The sequence below is a fragment of the Engystomops pustulosus genome, chromosome 1 (assembly GCF_040894005.1).
Source record: "Engystomops pustulosus chromosome 1, aEngPut4.maternal, whole genome shotgun sequence".
Classification (NCBI taxonomy): domain Eukaryota; kingdom Metazoa; phylum Chordata; class Amphibia; order Anura; family Leptodactylidae; genus Engystomops; species Engystomops pustulosus.
The window spans coordinates 575,556-594,753 of NC_092411.1; the positions used below are offsets into that span (position 1 = coordinate 575,556).

A 19,198-nucleotide genomic window follows, 5' to 3' on the forward strand; every position below is an offset into this window, starting at 1 on the left:
GTGTCTGTAGTTACAGTCCATATTTGTAGTATATAGTGTCCATAGTGTCCGTAGTTACAGTCCATATTTGTAGTATATAGTGTCCATAGTGTCCGTAGTTACAGTCCATATTTGTAGTATATAGTGTCCATAGTGTCCGGAGTTACAGTCCATATTTGTAGTATATAGTGTCCATAGTGTCCGGAGTTACAGTCCATATTTGTAGTATATAGTGTCCGTAGTTACAGTCCATATTTGTAGTATATAGTGTCCATAGTGTCCGGAGTTACAGTCCATATTTGTAGTATATAGTGTCCGTAGTTACAGTCCATATTTTTGGTATATAGTGTCCATAGTGTCCGTAGTTACAGTCCATATTTGTAGTATATAGTGTCTGTAGTTACAGTCCATATTTGTAGTATTTATTGTCTGTAGTTACAGTCCATATTTGTAGTATATAGTGTCCATAGTTACAGTCCATATTTTTGGTATATAGTGTCCATAATGTCCATAGTTACAGTCCATATTTGTAGTATATAGTGTCCGTAGTTACAGTCCATATTTGTAGTATACAGTGTCCATAGTTACAGTCCATATTTGTGGTATATAGTGTCTATAGTGTCCGTAGTTACAGTCCATATTTGTGGTATATAGTGTCCATAATGTCCATAGTTACAGTCCATATTTGTAGTATACAGTGTCCATAGTTACAGTCCATATTTGTGGTATATAGTGTCCATAGTGTCCGTAGTTACAGTCCATATTTGTGGTATATAGTGTCCATAGTGTCCGTAGTTACAGTCCATATTTGTAGTATATGGTGTCCATAGTGTCCGTAGTTACAGTCCATATTTGTAGTATATGGTGTCCATAGTGTCCGTAGTTACAGTCCATATTTGTAGTATACAGTGTCCATAATGTCCATAGTTACAGTCCATATTTGTAGTATACAGTGTCCATAGTTACAGTCCATATTTGTGGTATATAGTGTCCATAGTGTCCGTAGTTACAGTCCATATTTGTGGTATATAGTGTCCATAGTGTCCGTAGTTACAGTCCATATTTGTAGTATACAGTGTCCGTAGTTACAGTTCATATTTGTAGTATATAGTGTCCATAGTGTCCGTAGTTACAGTCCATATTTGTAGTATATAGTGTCCGTAGTTACAGTTCATATTTGTAGTATATAGTGTTCATAATGTCCGTAGTTACAGTCCAAATTTGTAGTATATAGTGTCCATAATTTCCGTAGTTACAGTCCATATTTGTAGTATATAGTGTCCGTAGTGTCCGTAGTTACAGTCCATATTTGTAGTATACAGTGTCCATAGTTACAGTCCATATTTGTAGTATACAGTGTCCATAGTTACAGTCCATATTTGTAGTATATAGTGTCCATAGTGTCCGTAGTTACAGTCCATATTTGTGGTATATAGTGTCCATAGTGTCCGTAGTTACAGTCCATATTTGTAGTATATAGCGTCCATAGTGTCCATAGTTACAGTCCATATTTGTGGTATATAGTGTCCGTAGTTACAGTCCATATTTGTAGTATACAGTGTCCATAGTTACAGTTCATATTTGTAGTATACAGTGTCCATAGTTACAGTCCATATTTGTAGTATATAGTGTCCATAGTGTCCGTAGTTACAGTCCATATTTGTAGTATATAGTGTCCATAGTGTCCATAGTTACAGTCCATATTTGTGGTATATAGTGTCCGTAGTTACAGTCCATATTTGTAGTATACAGTGTCCATAGTTACAGTTCATATTTGTAGTATACAGTGTCCATAGTTACAGTCCATATTTGTAGTATATAGTGTCCATAGTGTCCGTAGTTACAGTCCATATTTGTGGTATATAGTGTCCATAGTGTCCGTAGTTACAGTCCATATTTGTAGTATATGGTGTCCATAGTTACAGTCCATATTTGTAGTATATAGTGTCCATAGTGTCCGGAGTTACAGTCCATATTTGTAGTCTATAGTGTCCATAGTGTCCGGAATTACAGTCTATATTTGTAGTATATAGTGTCCGTAGTTACAGTCCATATTTGTAGTATACAGTGTCCATAGTGTCCTTAGTTACAGTCTATATTTGTAGTATATAGTGTCTGTAGTTACAGTCCATATTTGTAGTATATAGTGTGCATAGTGTCTGTAGTTACAGTCCATATTTGTGTTATATAGTGTCCATAGTGTCCGGAGTTACAGTCTATATTTGTAGTATACAGTGTCCATAGTGTCCGTAGTTACAGTCCATATTTGTAGTATACAGTGTGCATAGTGTCTGTAGTTACAGTCCATATTTGTATTATATAGTGTCCATAGTGTCTGTAGTTACAGTCCATATTTGTAGTATACAGTGTCCATAGTGTCCATAGTTACAGTCCATATTTGTAGTATATAGTGTGCATAGTGTCTGTAGTTACAGTCCATATTTGTAGTATATAGTGTACGTAGTGTCTGTAGTTACAGTCCATATTTGTGGTATATAGTGTCCATAGTGTCTGTAGTTACAGTCCATATTTGTGGTATATAGTGTCCATAGTGTCCGGAGTTACAGTCTATATTTGTAGTATACAGTGTCCATAGTGTCCGTAGTTACAGTCCATATTTGTAGTATACAGTGTCCATAGTGTCCTTAGTTACAGTCTATATTTGTAGTATATAGTGTCCGTAGTTACAGTCCATATTTGTAGTATATAGTGTGCATAGTGTCTGTAGTTACAGTCCATATTTGTATTATATAGTGTCCATAGTGTCTGTAGTTACAGTCCATATTTGTAGTATACAGTGTCCATAGTGTCCATAGTTACAGTCTATATTTGTAGTATATAGTGTCCGTAGTTAAAGTCCATATTTGTAGTATATAGTGTCCATAGTGTCCGTAGTTACATTCCATATTTGTAGTATTTATTGTCTGTAGTTACAGTCCATATTTGTAGTATATAGTGTCCATAGTGTCTGTAGTTACAGTCCATATTTGTAGTATATAGTGTCCGTAGTGTCTGTAGTTACAGTCCATATTTGTAGTATATAGTGTACGTAGTGTCCATAGTTACAGTCCATATTTGTAGTATATAGTGTCCATAGTGTCTGTAGTTACAGTCCATATTTGTAGTATATAGTGTACGTAGTGTCCATAGTTACAGTCCATATTTGTAGTATATAGTGTCCATAGTGTCTGTAGTTACAGTCCATATTTGTAGTATATAGTGTACGTAGTGTCCATAGTTACAGTCCATATTTGTAGTATATAGTGTCCATAGTGTCTGTAGTTACAGTCCATATTTGTAGTCTATAGTGTCCATAGTGTCCGGAATTACAGTCTATATTTGTAGTATATAGTGTCCGTAGTTACAGTCCATATTTGTAGTATACAGTGTCCATAGTGTCCTTAGTTACAGTCTATATTTGTAGTATATAGTGTCTGTAGTTACAGTCCATATTTGTAGTATATAGTGTGCATAGTGTCTGTAGTTACAGTCCATATTTGTGTTATATAGTGTCCATAGTGTCCGGAGTTACAGTCTATATTTGTAGTATACAGTGTCCATAGTGTCCGTAGTTACAGTCCATATTTGTAGTATACAGTGTCCATAGTGTCCTTAGTTACAGTCTATATTTGTAGTATATAGTGTCCGTAGTTACAGTCCATATTTGTAGTATATAGTGTGCATAGTGTCTGTAGTTACAGTCCATATTTGTATTATATAGTGTCCATAGTGTCTGTAGTTACAGTCCATATTTGTAGTATACAGTGTCCATAGTGTCCATAGTTACAGTCCATATTTGTAGTATATAGTGTGCATAGTGTCTGTAGTTACAGTCCATATTTGTAGTATATAGTGTACGTAGTGTCTGTAGTTACAGTCCATATTTGTGGTATATAGTGTCCATAGTGTCTGTAGTTACAGTCCATATTTGTGGTATATAGTGTCCATAGTGTCCGGAGTTACAGTCTATATTTGTAGTATACAGTGTCCATAGTGTCCGTAGTTACAGTCCATATTTGTAGTATACAGTGTCCATAGTGTCCTTAGTTACAGTCCATATTTGTAGTATATAGTGTGCATAGTGTCTGTAGTTACAGTCCATATTTGTATTATATAGTGTCCATAGTGTCCATAGTTACAGTCTATATTTGTAGTATATAGTGTCTGTAGTTACAGTCCATATTTGTAGTATATAGTGTCTGTAGTTACAGTCCATATTTGTAGTATACAGTGTCCATAGTGTCCATAGTTACAGTCTATATTTGTAGTATATAGTGTCCGTAGTTAAAGTCCATATTTGTAGTATATAGTGTCCGTAGTTACATTCCATATTTGTAGTATTTATTGTCTGTAGTTACAGTCCATATTTGTAGTATATAGTGTCCATAGTGTCTGTAGTTACAGTCCATATTTGTAGTATATAGTGTACGTAGTGTCCGTAGTTACAGTCCATATTTGTAGTATATAGTGTCCGTAATGTCTGTAGTTACAGTCCATATTTGTAGTATATAGTGTCCGTAGTGTCTGTAGTTACAGTCCATATTTGTAGTATATAGTGTCCATAGTTACAGTCCATATTTGTAGTATATAGTGTCCATAGTGTCTGTAGTTACAGTCCATATTTGTAGTATATAGTGTCCATAGTGTCTGTAGTTACAGTCCATATTTGTAGTCTATAGTGTCCATAGTGTCCATAGTTACAGTCCATATTTGTAGTATATAGTGTCCGTAGTGTCTGTAGTTACAGTCCATATTTGTAGTATATAGTGTCCGTAGTGTCTGTAGTTACAGTCCATATTTGTAGTATATAGTGTACGTAGTGTCCATAGTTACAGTCCATATTTGTAGTATATAGTGTCCATAGTTACAGTCCATATTTGTAGTATATAGTGTCCATAGTTACAGTCCATATTTGTAGTATATAGTGTCCATAGTGTCCATAGTTACAGTCTAAAAACTGTGATATTACTAGGCACCCTGAGATAATAAGCAGGAATCCTCCGTAGACTGTATCTCTATTCCGAATATCCCGACCTCGCTGTATATATTGGGATCCGTTATGTATATTGTGTTATATATTATACAGGTCTTTCCATGTTTTACACTGAACTCGAATAGACGCAGAAAGAAATACAGGGAAGGTTTTTGATCTACCTGCTAATCCTGTGCCGTTCTCCCGCAGGTTCACTTCTCTCTACTTTGTAGCCACTGAGGAAGGAGCAGCAGCTCCGAAATGCGTCTGCATAATGTTATATATTTCCTACCATTAACCATTCAAGATCCATCGACCTGCGAGAGAATGGCACCAACCGGAAAGAGGAGGATTTGCAAGTCGATTCCCTGTATTACCTCCTCAGTGTATATTATATACATGGTCCAACGACCTGTATAATATATGACATGATTTAAATAATGGATCCCAATATGTACAGCGGGGCTGGGATATTCGGAATAGAGAGGGAGGATTCCTGCTTATTATCTCAGGGTGACTGATAATTTCACAGTTTTTGGACTATAACTATGGATACTACGGGCACTGAATACTACAAATATGGACTGTAACTCCGGACACTATGGACACTATAGACTACAAATATGGACTGTAACTCCGGACACTATGGACACTATAGACTACAAATATGGACTGTAACTCCGGACACTATGGACACTATAGACTCCAAATATGGACTGTAACTCCAGACACTATGGACACTATAGACTACAAATATGGACTGTAACTCCAGACACTATGGACACTATAGACTACAAATATGGACTGTAACTTTGGACACTATTGTTACATTTCACCAGGTCCTTGTGTTTCCATATATGAATTATAACTCTATAACTTATGGACTTTACTATTATTAGAGGAGGACATGTTGGATTTGGGATCCCAATCAGGTGTCCTCTGCTGTAGTATTGGGCCCAGTATTGGGTAACAGGGAAGGCGCACCATGGGGTCCCCGTGTTCTTTGGGCTGGTCCAATACTGAGCAGTCATATAACAATCTATTCTACGACCTAATAACACAAAAGAAAATCTCCTTTTGTGTCATTGATCGTGTTTTAAGATATTGAATTAAAATCCTGTGAATAAATATAAAAATGATCCGACCAATAATCTTCTGATCTCACCGCCTGAAGCTCCTTCATGAACTCCCACTGCGCCGTCCCTTCTGCCGGAGGCCGAGACACGTGAAGGTAGAGGGAGTCCCCAGCGGCCAAGGAGTCCAGACACAGGATGAAGGCCACGTTCTCGTGAAGGAGGCTGAACTCTAGAGGATCGGAGAGAAACTCAGTAACTGGAGATCTGCAGTATCAGAGTCACATATGGGGAAGACTGACATAACTGTCCCCTCCCCCACAGAGTGTAAGGTGCCCCTCCCCTGCAGAGTGTAAGGTGTCCCTCCCCCGCAGAGTGTAAGGTGCCCCTCCCCTGCACAGCGAGAGCTGTCCCTCCCCTGCAGAGTGTAAGGTGCCCCTCCCCTGCACAGCGAGAGCTGTCCCTCCCCTGAAGAGTGTAAGATGTCCCTCCGCTGCACAGCGAGAGCTGTCCCTCCCCCGCAGAGTGTAAGATGCCCCTCCCCTGCACAGCGAGAGCTGTCCCTCCCCCGCAGAGTGTAAGGTGTACCTCCGCTGCACAGCGAGAGCTGTCCCTCCCCTGAAGAGTGTAAGGTGCCCCTCCCCTGCACAGCGAGAGCTGTCCCTCCCCCGCAGAGTGTAAGGTGCCCCTCCCCTGCACAGCGAGAGCTGTCCCTCCCCTGAAGAGTATAAGGTGCCCCTCCCCTGCACAGCGAGAGCTGTCCCTCCCCCGCAGAGTGTAAGGTGTCCCTCCGCTGCAGAGTGTAAGGTGCCCCTCCCCTGCACAGCGAGAGCTATCCCTTCCCCGCAGAGTGTGAACTGTCCCTCCCCCGCAGAGTGTACGGTGCCCCTCCCCTGCAGAGTGTGAACTGTCCCTCCCCCGTAGAGTTTAAGGTGCCCCTCCCCTGCAGAGTGTGAACTGTCCCTCCCCCGCAGAGTGTAAGGTGCCCCTCCCCTGCAGAGTGTGAACTGTCCCTCCCCCGCAGAGTGTAAGGTGCCCCTCCCCTGCAGAGTGTGAACTGTCCCTCCCCCGCAGAGTGTAAGGTGCCCCTCCCCTGCACAGCGAGAGCTGTCCCTTCCCCGCAGAGTGTGCGGTGTACTACACTGCAGTATATGTGCACCTCATACCAGAATGGTCCAGATGCTCCTCGATCCATCGCTTGCTGCCCTGGTAATTGAATTTCCCTCCTCCAGTTAATGAGAAGAGGATGTTATACCTGGAGGAACAGGGGGAAACATGAGACCAAACTACAGACTATGCACACGATAGGGATAGGATAAGAAACAGCGCAACTTACCTGCCCTGGCTCCTGGGGGCGCTATAAAGGGAGTGGAAAAGACGCATCATCTCCAGGAGCATCGAAACTCCACTGCCATTAGAGTCTGCACCATAAGCCAAAAACTGCAAAGACACAGGGACAAATAGATAGGAGATAGATAGATAGATAGGAGATAGAGAGATAGATAGATAGATAGGAGATAGATAGATAGATAGATAGATAGATAGATAGATAGATAGATAGATAGATATGAGATAGATAGGAGATAGATAGATAGATAGATAGATAGATAGATAGATAGGAGATAGAGAGATAGATAGATAGATAGGAGATAGATAGATAGATAGATAGATAGATAGATATATAGATAGATAGATAGATATGAGATAGATAGGAGATAGATAGATAGGAGATAGATAGATAGATAAATAGATAGATAGATAGATAGATAGATAGATAGATAGATAGATACATAGATAGATAGATAGATAGATAGATAGGAGATAGATAGATAGGAGATAGATAGATAGATAGATAGATAGGAGATAGATAGATAGATAGATAGATATGAGATAGATAGGAGATAGAGAGATAGGAGATAGATAGATAGATAGATAGATAGATAGATAGATAGATAGGAGATAGATAGATAGTAGATAGATAGATAGATAGATAGATAGATAGATAGATAGATAGATAGGAGATAGATAGATAGATAGATAGATAGGAGATAGATAGATAGATAGGAGATAGATAGATAGGAGATAGATAGATAGGAGATAGAGAGATAGATAGATAGGAGATAGATAGATAGATAGATAGATAGGAGATAGATAGATAGGAGATAGATAGATAGATAGATAGATAGATAGGAGATAGATAGATAGATAGATAGATAGATACATAGATACATAGATAGATAGATAGATAGATAGGAGATAGATAGATAGATAGGAGATAGATAGATAGATATGAGATAGATAGGAGATAGAGAGATAGGAGATAGATAGATAGATAGATAGATAGGAGATAGATAGATAGGAGATAGATAGATAGATAGATAGATAGATAGATAGGAGATAGATAGATAGATAGATAGATAGATAGATAGGAGATAGATAGATAGGAGATAGATAGATAGGAGATAGAGAGATAGATAGATAGGAGATAGAGAGATAGGAGATAGATAGAGAGATAGGAGATAGATAGATAGGAGATAGATAGATAGGAGATAGATAGATAGATAGATAGATAGATAGATAGATAGATAGATAGATAGGAGATAGATAGATAGGAGATAGATCGATAGATAGATAGATAGATAGATAGATAGATAGATAGATAGATAGGAGATAGATAGATAGATAGATAGATAGGAGATAGATACATAGATACATAGATAGATAGGAGATAGATAGATAGATAGAAGATAGATCGATTTATAGGAGATAGATAGAAGATAGATAGATAGATAGATAGATAGATAGATAGATAGATAGATAGATAGATAGATATTTACTGGTGCAGCTCCAAAGGCATCATAATGTGCAACCACCACAACAGTCGGGTTCTCAGCAGTTTCTCCGTGTCCAGATAATTGTCCCTGTAGAAATGTTTGGTGATTATTATCTGAGTTTTCTGGGATTATATTTACATATCTCATCATTGATTAAACACAGATTCTGCTGAAAAATTGGCAATACTTCCCCTTCTGCAGACTATGCACAGCTGCTGGACACTATACATTACTCCCCCTACCTCCTCTTCAGACTGTGCACAGCTGCTGGATGTTATACATTACTCCCCCTACCTCCTCTTCAGACTGTGTACAGCTGCTAGACACTATACATTACTCCCCCCTCCCTCCTCTTCAGACTGTGCACAGCTGCTGAATGCTATACATTACTCCCCCTACCTCCTCTTCAGACTGTGCACAGCTGCTGGATGTTATACATTACTCCCCCTACCTCCTCTTCAGACTGTGTACAGCTGCTGGACACTGTACATTACTCCCCCCTCCCTCCTCTTCAGACTGTGCACAGCTGCTGGATGCTATACATTACTCCCCCTACCTCCTCTTCAGACTGTGCACAGCTGCTGGATGTTATACATTACTCCCCCTACCTCCTCTTCAGACTGTGCACAGCTGCTGGATGTTATACATTACTCCCCCTACCTCCTCTTCAGACTGTGTACAGCTGCTGGATGCTATACATTACTCCCCCTACCTCCTCTTCAGACTGTGCACAGCTGCTGGATGCTATACATTACTCCCCCTACCTCCTCTTCAGACTGTGTACAGCTGCTAGACACTATACATTACTCCCCCCTCCCTCCTCTTCAGACTGTGCACAGCTGCTGGATGCTATACATTACTCCCCCTACCTCCTCTTCAGACTGTGTACAGCTGCTAGACACTATACATTACTCCCCCCTCCCTCCTCTTCAGACTGTGCACAGCTGCTGGATGCTATACATTACTCCCCCTACCTCCTCTTCAGACTGTGCACAGCTGCTGGATGCTATGCATTACTCCCCCCGCCCTCCTCTTCAGACTGTGCACAGCTGCTGAATGCTATACATTACTCCTACTCCCTCCTCTTCAGACTGTGCACAGCTGGTGAATGCTATACATTACTCCTACTCCCTCCTCTTCAGGCTGTACACAGCTGCTGGACACTATACATTACTCCTACTCCCTCCTCTTCAGGCTGTACACAGCTGCCTGACACTATACATTACTCCCCCTACCTCCTCTTCAGACTGTGCACAGCTGCTGAATGTTATACATTAGTCGCCCCTCCCTGCTCTTCAGACTGTGCACAGCTGCTGGACACTATACATAAGTCCCCCCTACCTCCTCTTCAGACTGTGCACAGCTGCTGGATGTTATACATTACTCCCCCTACCTCCTCTTCAGACTGTGCACAGCTGCTGGATGTTATACATTACTCCCCCTACCTCCTCTTCAGACTGTGTACAGCTGCTGGATGCTATACATTACTCCCCCTACCTCCTCTTCAGACTGTGCACAGCTGCTGGATGCTATACATTACTCCCCCTACCTCCTCTTCAGACTGTGTACAGCTGCTAGACACTATACATTACTCCCCCTACCTCCTCTTCAGACTGTGCACAGCTGCTGGATGCTATACATTACTCCCCCTACCTCCTCTTCAGACTGTGTACAGCTGCTAGACACTATACATTACTCCCCCCTCCCTCCTCTTCAGACTGTGCACAGCTGCTGGATGCTATACATTACTCCCCCTACCTCCTCTTCAGACTGTGCACAGCTGCTGGATGCTATGCATTACTCCCCCCGCCCTCCTCTTCAGACTGTGCACAGCTGCTGAATGCTATACATTACTCCTACTCCCTCCTCTTCAGACTGTGCACAGCTGGTGAATGCTATACATTACTCCTACTCCCTCCTCTTCAGGCTGTACACAGCTGCTGGACACTATACATTACTCCTACTCCCTCCTCTTCAGGCTGTACACAGCTGCCTGACACTATACATTACTCCCCCTACCTCCTCTTCAGACTGTGCACAGCTGCTGAATGTTATACATTAGTCGCCCCTCCCTCCTCTTCAGACTGTGCACAGCTGCTGGACACTATACATAAGTCCCCCCTCCCTCCTCTTCAGACTGTGCACAGCTGCTGCATGCTATACATTATTCCCCCTTCCTCCTCTTCAGACTGTACACAGCTACTAGATGCTATACATTACTCCCCCCTCCCTCCTCTTCAGACTGTGCACAGCCGCTGGATGCAATACATTACTTCTCCCTCCCTCCTCTCCAGACTGTGCACAGCTGCTGAATGCTATACATTACTCCTACTCCCTCCTCTTCAGGCTGTGCACAGCTGCTGGACACTATACATTAGTTCCCCCCTCCCTCTTCTTCAGACTGTGCACAGCTGCTGGATGCAATACATTACTTCTCCCTCCTCTCACAGCAGGACTTGCACAGAGAACATCTAATCAGCAATATCTCATCCATCGCCACCACGTGCCCCATCCTCACCTCCAGGGTCACCATGCTGGGGTTCTTGATGGGTTTACTCTGCACTTCGCTGGTTGTCATCTGGAAACCACTTCCCATCACCATGCCGATCAGAACTGGGAGGAGACAAGGAAGGGGAGACTGAGCTCGGGCTATGGGTAAAGATGATAAAGTGAGGCCTGTGATGTTAGCGGCAGACGAGGGATGCACACAGCAAACGGAGATAGAGGAAACTCACGGTTCCTTTATTAGGAGAACTCATGGCACAGTCCAAGAGCAGCAGATAAGAGAATAGTCAGAGCTCCTGAGGGCAAGCTGGGCCGGCAGTGACTATGATAGAAAAATGGTCCTCTTATGGCAGGAACCAATAGTGCGTCGCCTGGATCTGTGGTCAGATAAGCTGCCAACGTTTCCCAAAGAGCTGGGTCAGCAGCGTGACAACAGCTAACCCTGAACTTGTACATGTACAGTAGTTTCTGCTCAGTTCTGGAATGTTCTGGGACTGCCAGCCGATCACAGCCTGCTGAACCTCAGGAAAGGAAGATTTAGTATTTAGTAAACTCCAGGACATGACATCACCTTCCAGGGCCGAGGCGGAGGTCAGTGACAGGGAGGCGGCTCGGGTCTCCTCATACATCTGGAGAAGGTCGGGGTCCTCCGGAGTGAAGTAGACCGGCAGGAGGGTTTCGTTCCTGAGGATTTCCATCTCTTGTTCCATAAAAAGCTTTGGACAACACAAGGAACAATCTGAGCCATGACAGGAAGTCAGTGATAGACGCCACCATGGGGGGCAAAACACAGTCTGCTAAAGGGGCCCCCCAGGACCAGGTAGTGGGTGCAGATGTGACCATAGAAGGTTTGAGGGACCAGGATTAGATGTAGCGTTACACGTCTCCAGGTGGAGGGGGTCCTCCTGAGTCACCTACCTGCTCTGGTCCTGTCAGCTCCGGCGGGGGGCTCCCCGGCACCAGGATGAGGACAGCGGCCGCAGATTGGGTCAGGATTCGGGTCCATTTGTCAGATGAAAAGTCAGAGAGTCTCATGATGACACAACGACGGGTCAGGATCTCCGCGTCCAGGGTCCGGCTCTCAGCACTTACCTGCACCGACCTGCACCCTGAGGAGAGGACAGCGACATGTACACGACTGCACTGACACACTGTAACGCAAACCAGCTCATCCAGCCGGGGCCAATGTATGGCGCCATGTGAGCACTATATGTACATATTATATGGCAGTGTATGGCGCTATGTGTGCACTATATGTACATATTATATGGCAGTGTATGGCGCTATGTGTGCACTATATGTACATATTATATGGGCAGTGTATGGGGCTATGTGTGCACTATATGTACATATTATATGGGCAGTGTATGGCGCTATGTGTGCACTATATGTACATATTATATGGGCAGTGTATGGGGTTATGTGTGCACTATATGTACATATTATATGGGCAGTGTATGGGGTTATGTGTGCACTATATGTACATATTATATGGGCAGTGTATGGGGCTATGTGTGCACTATATGTACATATTATATGAACAGTGTATGGCGCTATGTGTGCACTATATGTACATATTATATGGGCAGTGTATGGGGCTATGTGTGCACTATATGTACATATTATATGGGCAGTGTATGGGGCTATGTGTGCACTATATGTACATATTATATGGGCAGTGTATGGCGCTATGTGTGCACTATATGTACATATTATATGGCAGTGTATGGCGCTATGTGTGCACTATATGTACATATTATATGGGCAGTGTATGGGGCTATGTGTGCACTATATGTACATATTATATGGGCAGTGTATGGCGCCATGTGTGCACTATATAAACATATTATATGGGCAGTGTATGGGGCTATGTGGGCACTATATGTACATATTATATGGGCAGTGTATGGGGCTATGTGTGCACTATATGTACATATTATATGGGCAGTGTATGGGGTTATGTGGGCACTATATGTACATATTATATGGGCAGTGTATAGAGCTATGTGTGCACTATATGTACATATTATATGGGCAGTGTATGGCGCTATGTGTGCACTTTATGTACATATTATATGGCAGTGTATGGAGCTATGTGTGCACTATATGTACATATTATATGGGCAGTGTATGGCGCTATGTGTGCACTATATGTACATATTATATGGGCAGTGTATGGGGCTATGTGTGCACTATATGTACATATTATATGGGCAGTGTATGGGGCTATGTGTGCACTATATGTACATATTATATGGGCAGTGTATGGCGCTATGTGTGCACTATATGTACATATTATATGGGCAGTGTATGGCGCTATGTGTGCACTATATGTACATATTATATGGGCAGTGTATGGGGCTATGTGTGCACTATATGTACATATTATATGGGCAGTGTATGGCGCTATGTGTGCACTATATGTACATATTATATGGGCAGTGTATGGGGCTATGTGTGCACTATATGTACATATTATATGGGCAGTGTATGGCGCTATGTGTGCACTATATATACATATTATATGGGCAGTGTATGGCGCTGTGTGTACTATATGTACATATTATATGGGCAGTGTATGGCGCTATGTGTGCACTATATGTACATATTATATGGGCAGTGTATAGGGCTATGTGTGCACTATATGTACATATTATATGGGCAGTGTATGGCGCTATGTGTGCACTATATGTACATATTATATGGGCAGTGTATGGGGCTATGTGGGCACTATATGTACATATTATATGGGCAGTGTATGGGGCTATGTGTGCACTATATGTACATATTATATGGGCAGTGTATGGCGCTATGTGTGCACTATATGTACATATTATATGGGCAGTGTATGGGGCTATGTGTGCACTATATGTACATATTATATGGGCAGTGTATGGCGCTATGTGTGCACTATATGTACATATTATATGGGCAGTGTATGGGGCTATGTGTGCACTATATGTACATATTATATGGGCAGTGTATGGGGCTATGTGTGCACTATATGTACATATTATATGGGCAGTGTATGGGGCTATGTGGGCACTATATGTACATATTATATGGGCAGTGTATGGGGCTATGTGTGCACTATATGTACATATTATATGGGCAGTGTACGGCGCTATGTGGGCACTATATGTACATATTATATGGGCAGTGTATGGCGCTATGTGTGCACTATATGTACATATTATATGGGCAGTGTATGGCGCTATGTGTGCACTATATGTACATATTATATGGGCAGTGTATGGTGCTATGTGTGCACTATATGTACATATTATATGGGCAGTGTATGGTGCTATGTGTGCACTATATGTACATATTATATGGGCAGTGTATGGGGCTATGTGTGCACTATATGTACATATTATATGGGCAGTGTATGGGGCTATGTGTGCACTATATGTACATATTATATGGGCAGTGTATGGCGCTATGTGTGCACTATATGTACATATTATATGGGCAGTGTATGGGGCTATGTGTGCACTATATGTACATATTATATGGCAGTGTATGGCGCTATGTGTGCACTATATGTACATATTATATGGGCAGTGTATGGGGCTATGTGTGCACTATATGTACATATTATATGGGCAGTGTATGGCGCTATGTGTGCACTATATGTACATATTATATGGGCAGTGTATGGAGCTATGTGTGCACTATATGTACATATTATATGGGCAGTGTATGGAGCTATGTGTGCACTATATGTACATATTATATGGGCAGTGTATGGAGCTATGTGTGCACTATATGTACATATTATATGGGCAGTGTATGGCGCTGTGTGCACTATATGTACATATTATATGGGCAGTGTATGGAGCTATGTGTGCACTATATGTACATATTACATGGGCAGTGTATGGAGCTATGTGTGCACTATATGTACATATTATATGGGCAGTGTATGGCGCTATGTGGGCACTATATGTACATATTATATGGGCAGTGTATGGGGCTATGTGTGCACTATATGTACATATTATATGGGCAGTGTATGGTGCTATGTGTGCACTATATGTACATATTATATGGGCAGTGTATGGGGCTATGTGTGCACTATATGTACATATTATATGGGCAGTGTATGGCGCTATGTGTGCACTATATGTACATATTATATGGGCAGTGTATGGCGCTATGTGTGCACTATATGTACATATTATATGGGCAGTGTATGGGGCTATGTGGGCACTATATGTACATATTATATGGGCAGTGTATAGGGCTATGTGTGCACTATATGTACATATTATATGGGCAGTGTATGGCGCTATGTGTGCACTATATGTACATATTATATGGGCAGTGTATGGCGCTATGTGGGCACTATATGTACATATTATATGGGCAGTGTATGGGGCTATGTGTGCACTATATGTACATATTATATGGGCAGTGTATGGGGCTATGTGTGCACTATATGTACATATTATATGGGCAGTGTATGGGGCTATGTGTGCACTATATGTACATATTATATGGGCAGTGTATGGCGCTATGTGTGCACTATATGTACATATTATATGGGCAGTGTATGGAGCTATGTGTGCACTATATGTACATATTATATGGGCAGTGTATGGCGCTATGTGTGCACTATATGTACATATTATATGGCAGTGTATGGGGCTATGTGTGCACTATATGTACATATTATATGGGCAGTGTATGGGGCTATGTGTGCACTATATGTACATATTATATGGGCAGTGTATGGCGCTATGTGTGCACTATATGTACATATTATATGGGCAGTGTATGGGGCTATGTGGGCACTATATGTACATATTATATGGGCAGTGTATGGCGCTATGTGTGCACTATATGTACATATTATATGGGCAGTGTATGGGGCTATGTGTGCACTATATGTACATATTATATGGCAGTGTATGGAGCTATGTGTGCACTATATGTACATATTATATGGGCAGTGTATGGCGCTATGTGTGCACTATATGTACATATTATATGGGCAGTGTATGGAGCTATGTGTGCACTATATGTACATATTATATGGGCAGTGTATGGAGCTATGTGTGCACTATATGTACATATTATATGGGCAGTGTATAGGGCTATGTGTGCACTATATGTACATATTATATGGGCAGTGTATGGCGCTATGTGTGCACTATATGTACATATTATATGGGCAGTGTATGGAGCTATGTGTGCACTATATGTACATATTATATGGGCAGTGTATGGAGCTATGTGTGCACTATATGTACATATTATATGGGCAGTGTATGGAGCTATGTGTGCACTATATGTACATATTATATGGGCAGTGTATGGAGCTATGTGTGCACTATATGTACATATTATATGGGCAGTGTATGGAGCTATGTGTGCACTATATGTACATATTATATGGGCAGTGTATGGAGCTATGTGTGCACTATATGTACATATTATATGGGCAGTGTATGGCGCTATGTGGGCACTATATGTACATATTATATGGGCAGTGTATGGGGCTATGTGTGCACTATATGTACATATTATATGGGCAGTGTATGGTGCTATGTGTGCACTATATGTACATATTATATGGGCAGTGTATGGGGCTATGTGTGCACTATATGTACATATTATATGGGCAGTGTATGGCGCTATGTGTGCACTATATGTACATATTATATGGGCAGTGTATGGCGCTATGTGTGCACTATATGTACATATTATATGGGCAGTGTATGGCGCTATGTGTGCACTATATGTACATATTATATGGGCAGTGTACGGCGCTATGTGTGCACTATATGTACATATTATATGGGCAGTGTATGGTGCTATGTGTGCACTATATGTACATATTATATGGGCAGTGTACGGGGCTATGTGTGCACTATATGTACATATTATATGGGAAGTGTACGGGGCTATGTGTGCACTATATGTACATATTATATGGGCAGTGTATGGCGCTATGTGTGCACTATATGTACATATTATATGGGCAGTGTATGGCGCTATGTGTGCACTATATGTACATATTATATGGCAGTGTATGGCGCTATGTGGGCACTATATGTACATATTATATGGGCAGTGTATAGAGCTATGTGTGCACTATATGTACATATTATATGGCAGTGTATGGCGCTATGTGGGCACTATATGTACATATTATATGGGCAGTGTATGGAGCTATGTGGGCACTATATGTACATATTATATGGGCAGTGTATAGGGCTATGTGTGCACTATATGTACATATTATATGGGCAGTGTATGGAGCTATGTGTGCACTATATGTACATATTATATGGGCAGTGTATGGCGCTATGTGGGCACTATATGTACATATTATATGGGCAGTGTACGGCGCTATGTGAGCACTATATGTACATATTATATGGCAGTGTATGGGGCTATGTGTGCACTATATGTACATATTATATGGGCAGTGTATGGGGCTATGTGTGCACTATATGTACATATTATATGGGCAGTGTATGGTGCTATGTGTGCACTATATGTACATATTATATGGGCAGTGTATGGGGCTATGTGTGCACTATATGTACATATTATATGGGCAGTGTATGGCGCTATGTGTGCACTATATGTACATATTATATGGGCAGTGTATAGAGCTATGTGTGCACTATATGTACATATTATATGGCAGTGTATGGCGCTATGTGGGCACTATATGTACATATTATATGGGCAGTGTATGGAGCTATGTGGGCACTATATGTACATATTATATGGGCAGTGTATGGGGCTATGTGTGCACTATATGTACATATTATATGGGCAGTGTATGGCGCTATGTGTGCACTATATGTACATATTATATGGGCAGTGTATAGAGCTATGTGTGCACTATATGTACATATTATATGGCAGTGTATGGCGCTATGTGGGCACTATATGTACATATTATATGGGCAGTGTATGGAGCTATGTGGGCACTATATGTACATATTATATGGGCAGTGTATAGGGCTATGTGTGCACTATATGTACATATTATATGGGCAGTGTATGGAGCTATGTGTGCACTATATGTACATATTATATGGGCAGTGTATGGCGCTATGTGGGCACTATATGTACATATTATATGGGCAGTGTACGGCGCTATGTGAGCACTATATGTACATATTATATGGCAGTGTATGGGGCTATGTGTGCACTATATGTACATATTATATGGGCAGTGTATGGGGCTATGTGTGCACTATATGTACATATTATATGGGCAGTGTATGGTGCTATGTGTGCACTATATGTACATATTATATGGGCAGTGTATGGGGCTATGTGTGCACTATATGTACATATTATATGGGCAGTGTATGGCGCTATGTGTGCACTATATGTACATATTATATGGGCAGTGTATGGCGCTATGTGTGCACTATATGTACATATTATATGGGCAGTGTATGGCGCTATGTGTGCACTATATGTACATATTATATGGGCAGTGTACGGCGCTATGTGTGCACTATATGTACATATTTTATGGGCAGTGTATGGTGCTATGTGTGCACTATATGTACATATTATATGGGCAGTGTACGGGGCTATGTGTGCACTATATGTACATATTATATGGGAAGTGTACGGGGCTATGTGTGCACTATATGTACATATTATATGGGCAGTGTATGGCGCTATGTGTGCACTATATGTACATATTATATGGGCAGTGTACGGCGCTATGTGGGCACTATATGTACATATTATATGGGCAGTGTATGGAGCTATGTGGGCACTATATGTACATATTATATGGGCAGTGTATAGGGCTATGTGTGCACTATATGTACATATTATATGGGCAGTGTATG

General features: G+C 41.4%; 1 protein-coding gene across 1 annotated transcript in view; it reads right to left on the minus strand.

The window, feature by feature from the left end:
- Window positions 1-19,198, minus strand: part of LOC140114520 (BOS complex subunit NCLN-like) — a 37,914-nt gene that overhangs the window by 11,976 nt on the left and 6,740 nt on the right. The window contains exons 2-8 of the mRNA XM_072132713.1: window positions 12,282-12,472; window positions 11,935-12,079; window positions 11,377-11,471; window positions 8,862-8,945; window positions 7,361-7,464; window positions 7,191-7,279; window positions 6,117-6,256 (exon numbers count right to left, since the gene is read on the minus strand). Coding sequence (XP_071988814.1) covers window positions 6,117-6,256; window positions 7,191-7,279; window positions 7,361-7,464; window positions 8,862-8,945; window positions 11,377-11,471; window positions 11,935-12,079; window positions 12,282-12,472 — 848 coding nt within the window. The remainder of the gene's footprint in view (window positions 1-6,116; window positions 6,257-7,190; window positions 7,280-7,360; window positions 7,465-8,861; window positions 8,946-11,376; window positions 11,472-11,934; window positions 12,080-12,281; window positions 12,473-19,198) is intronic.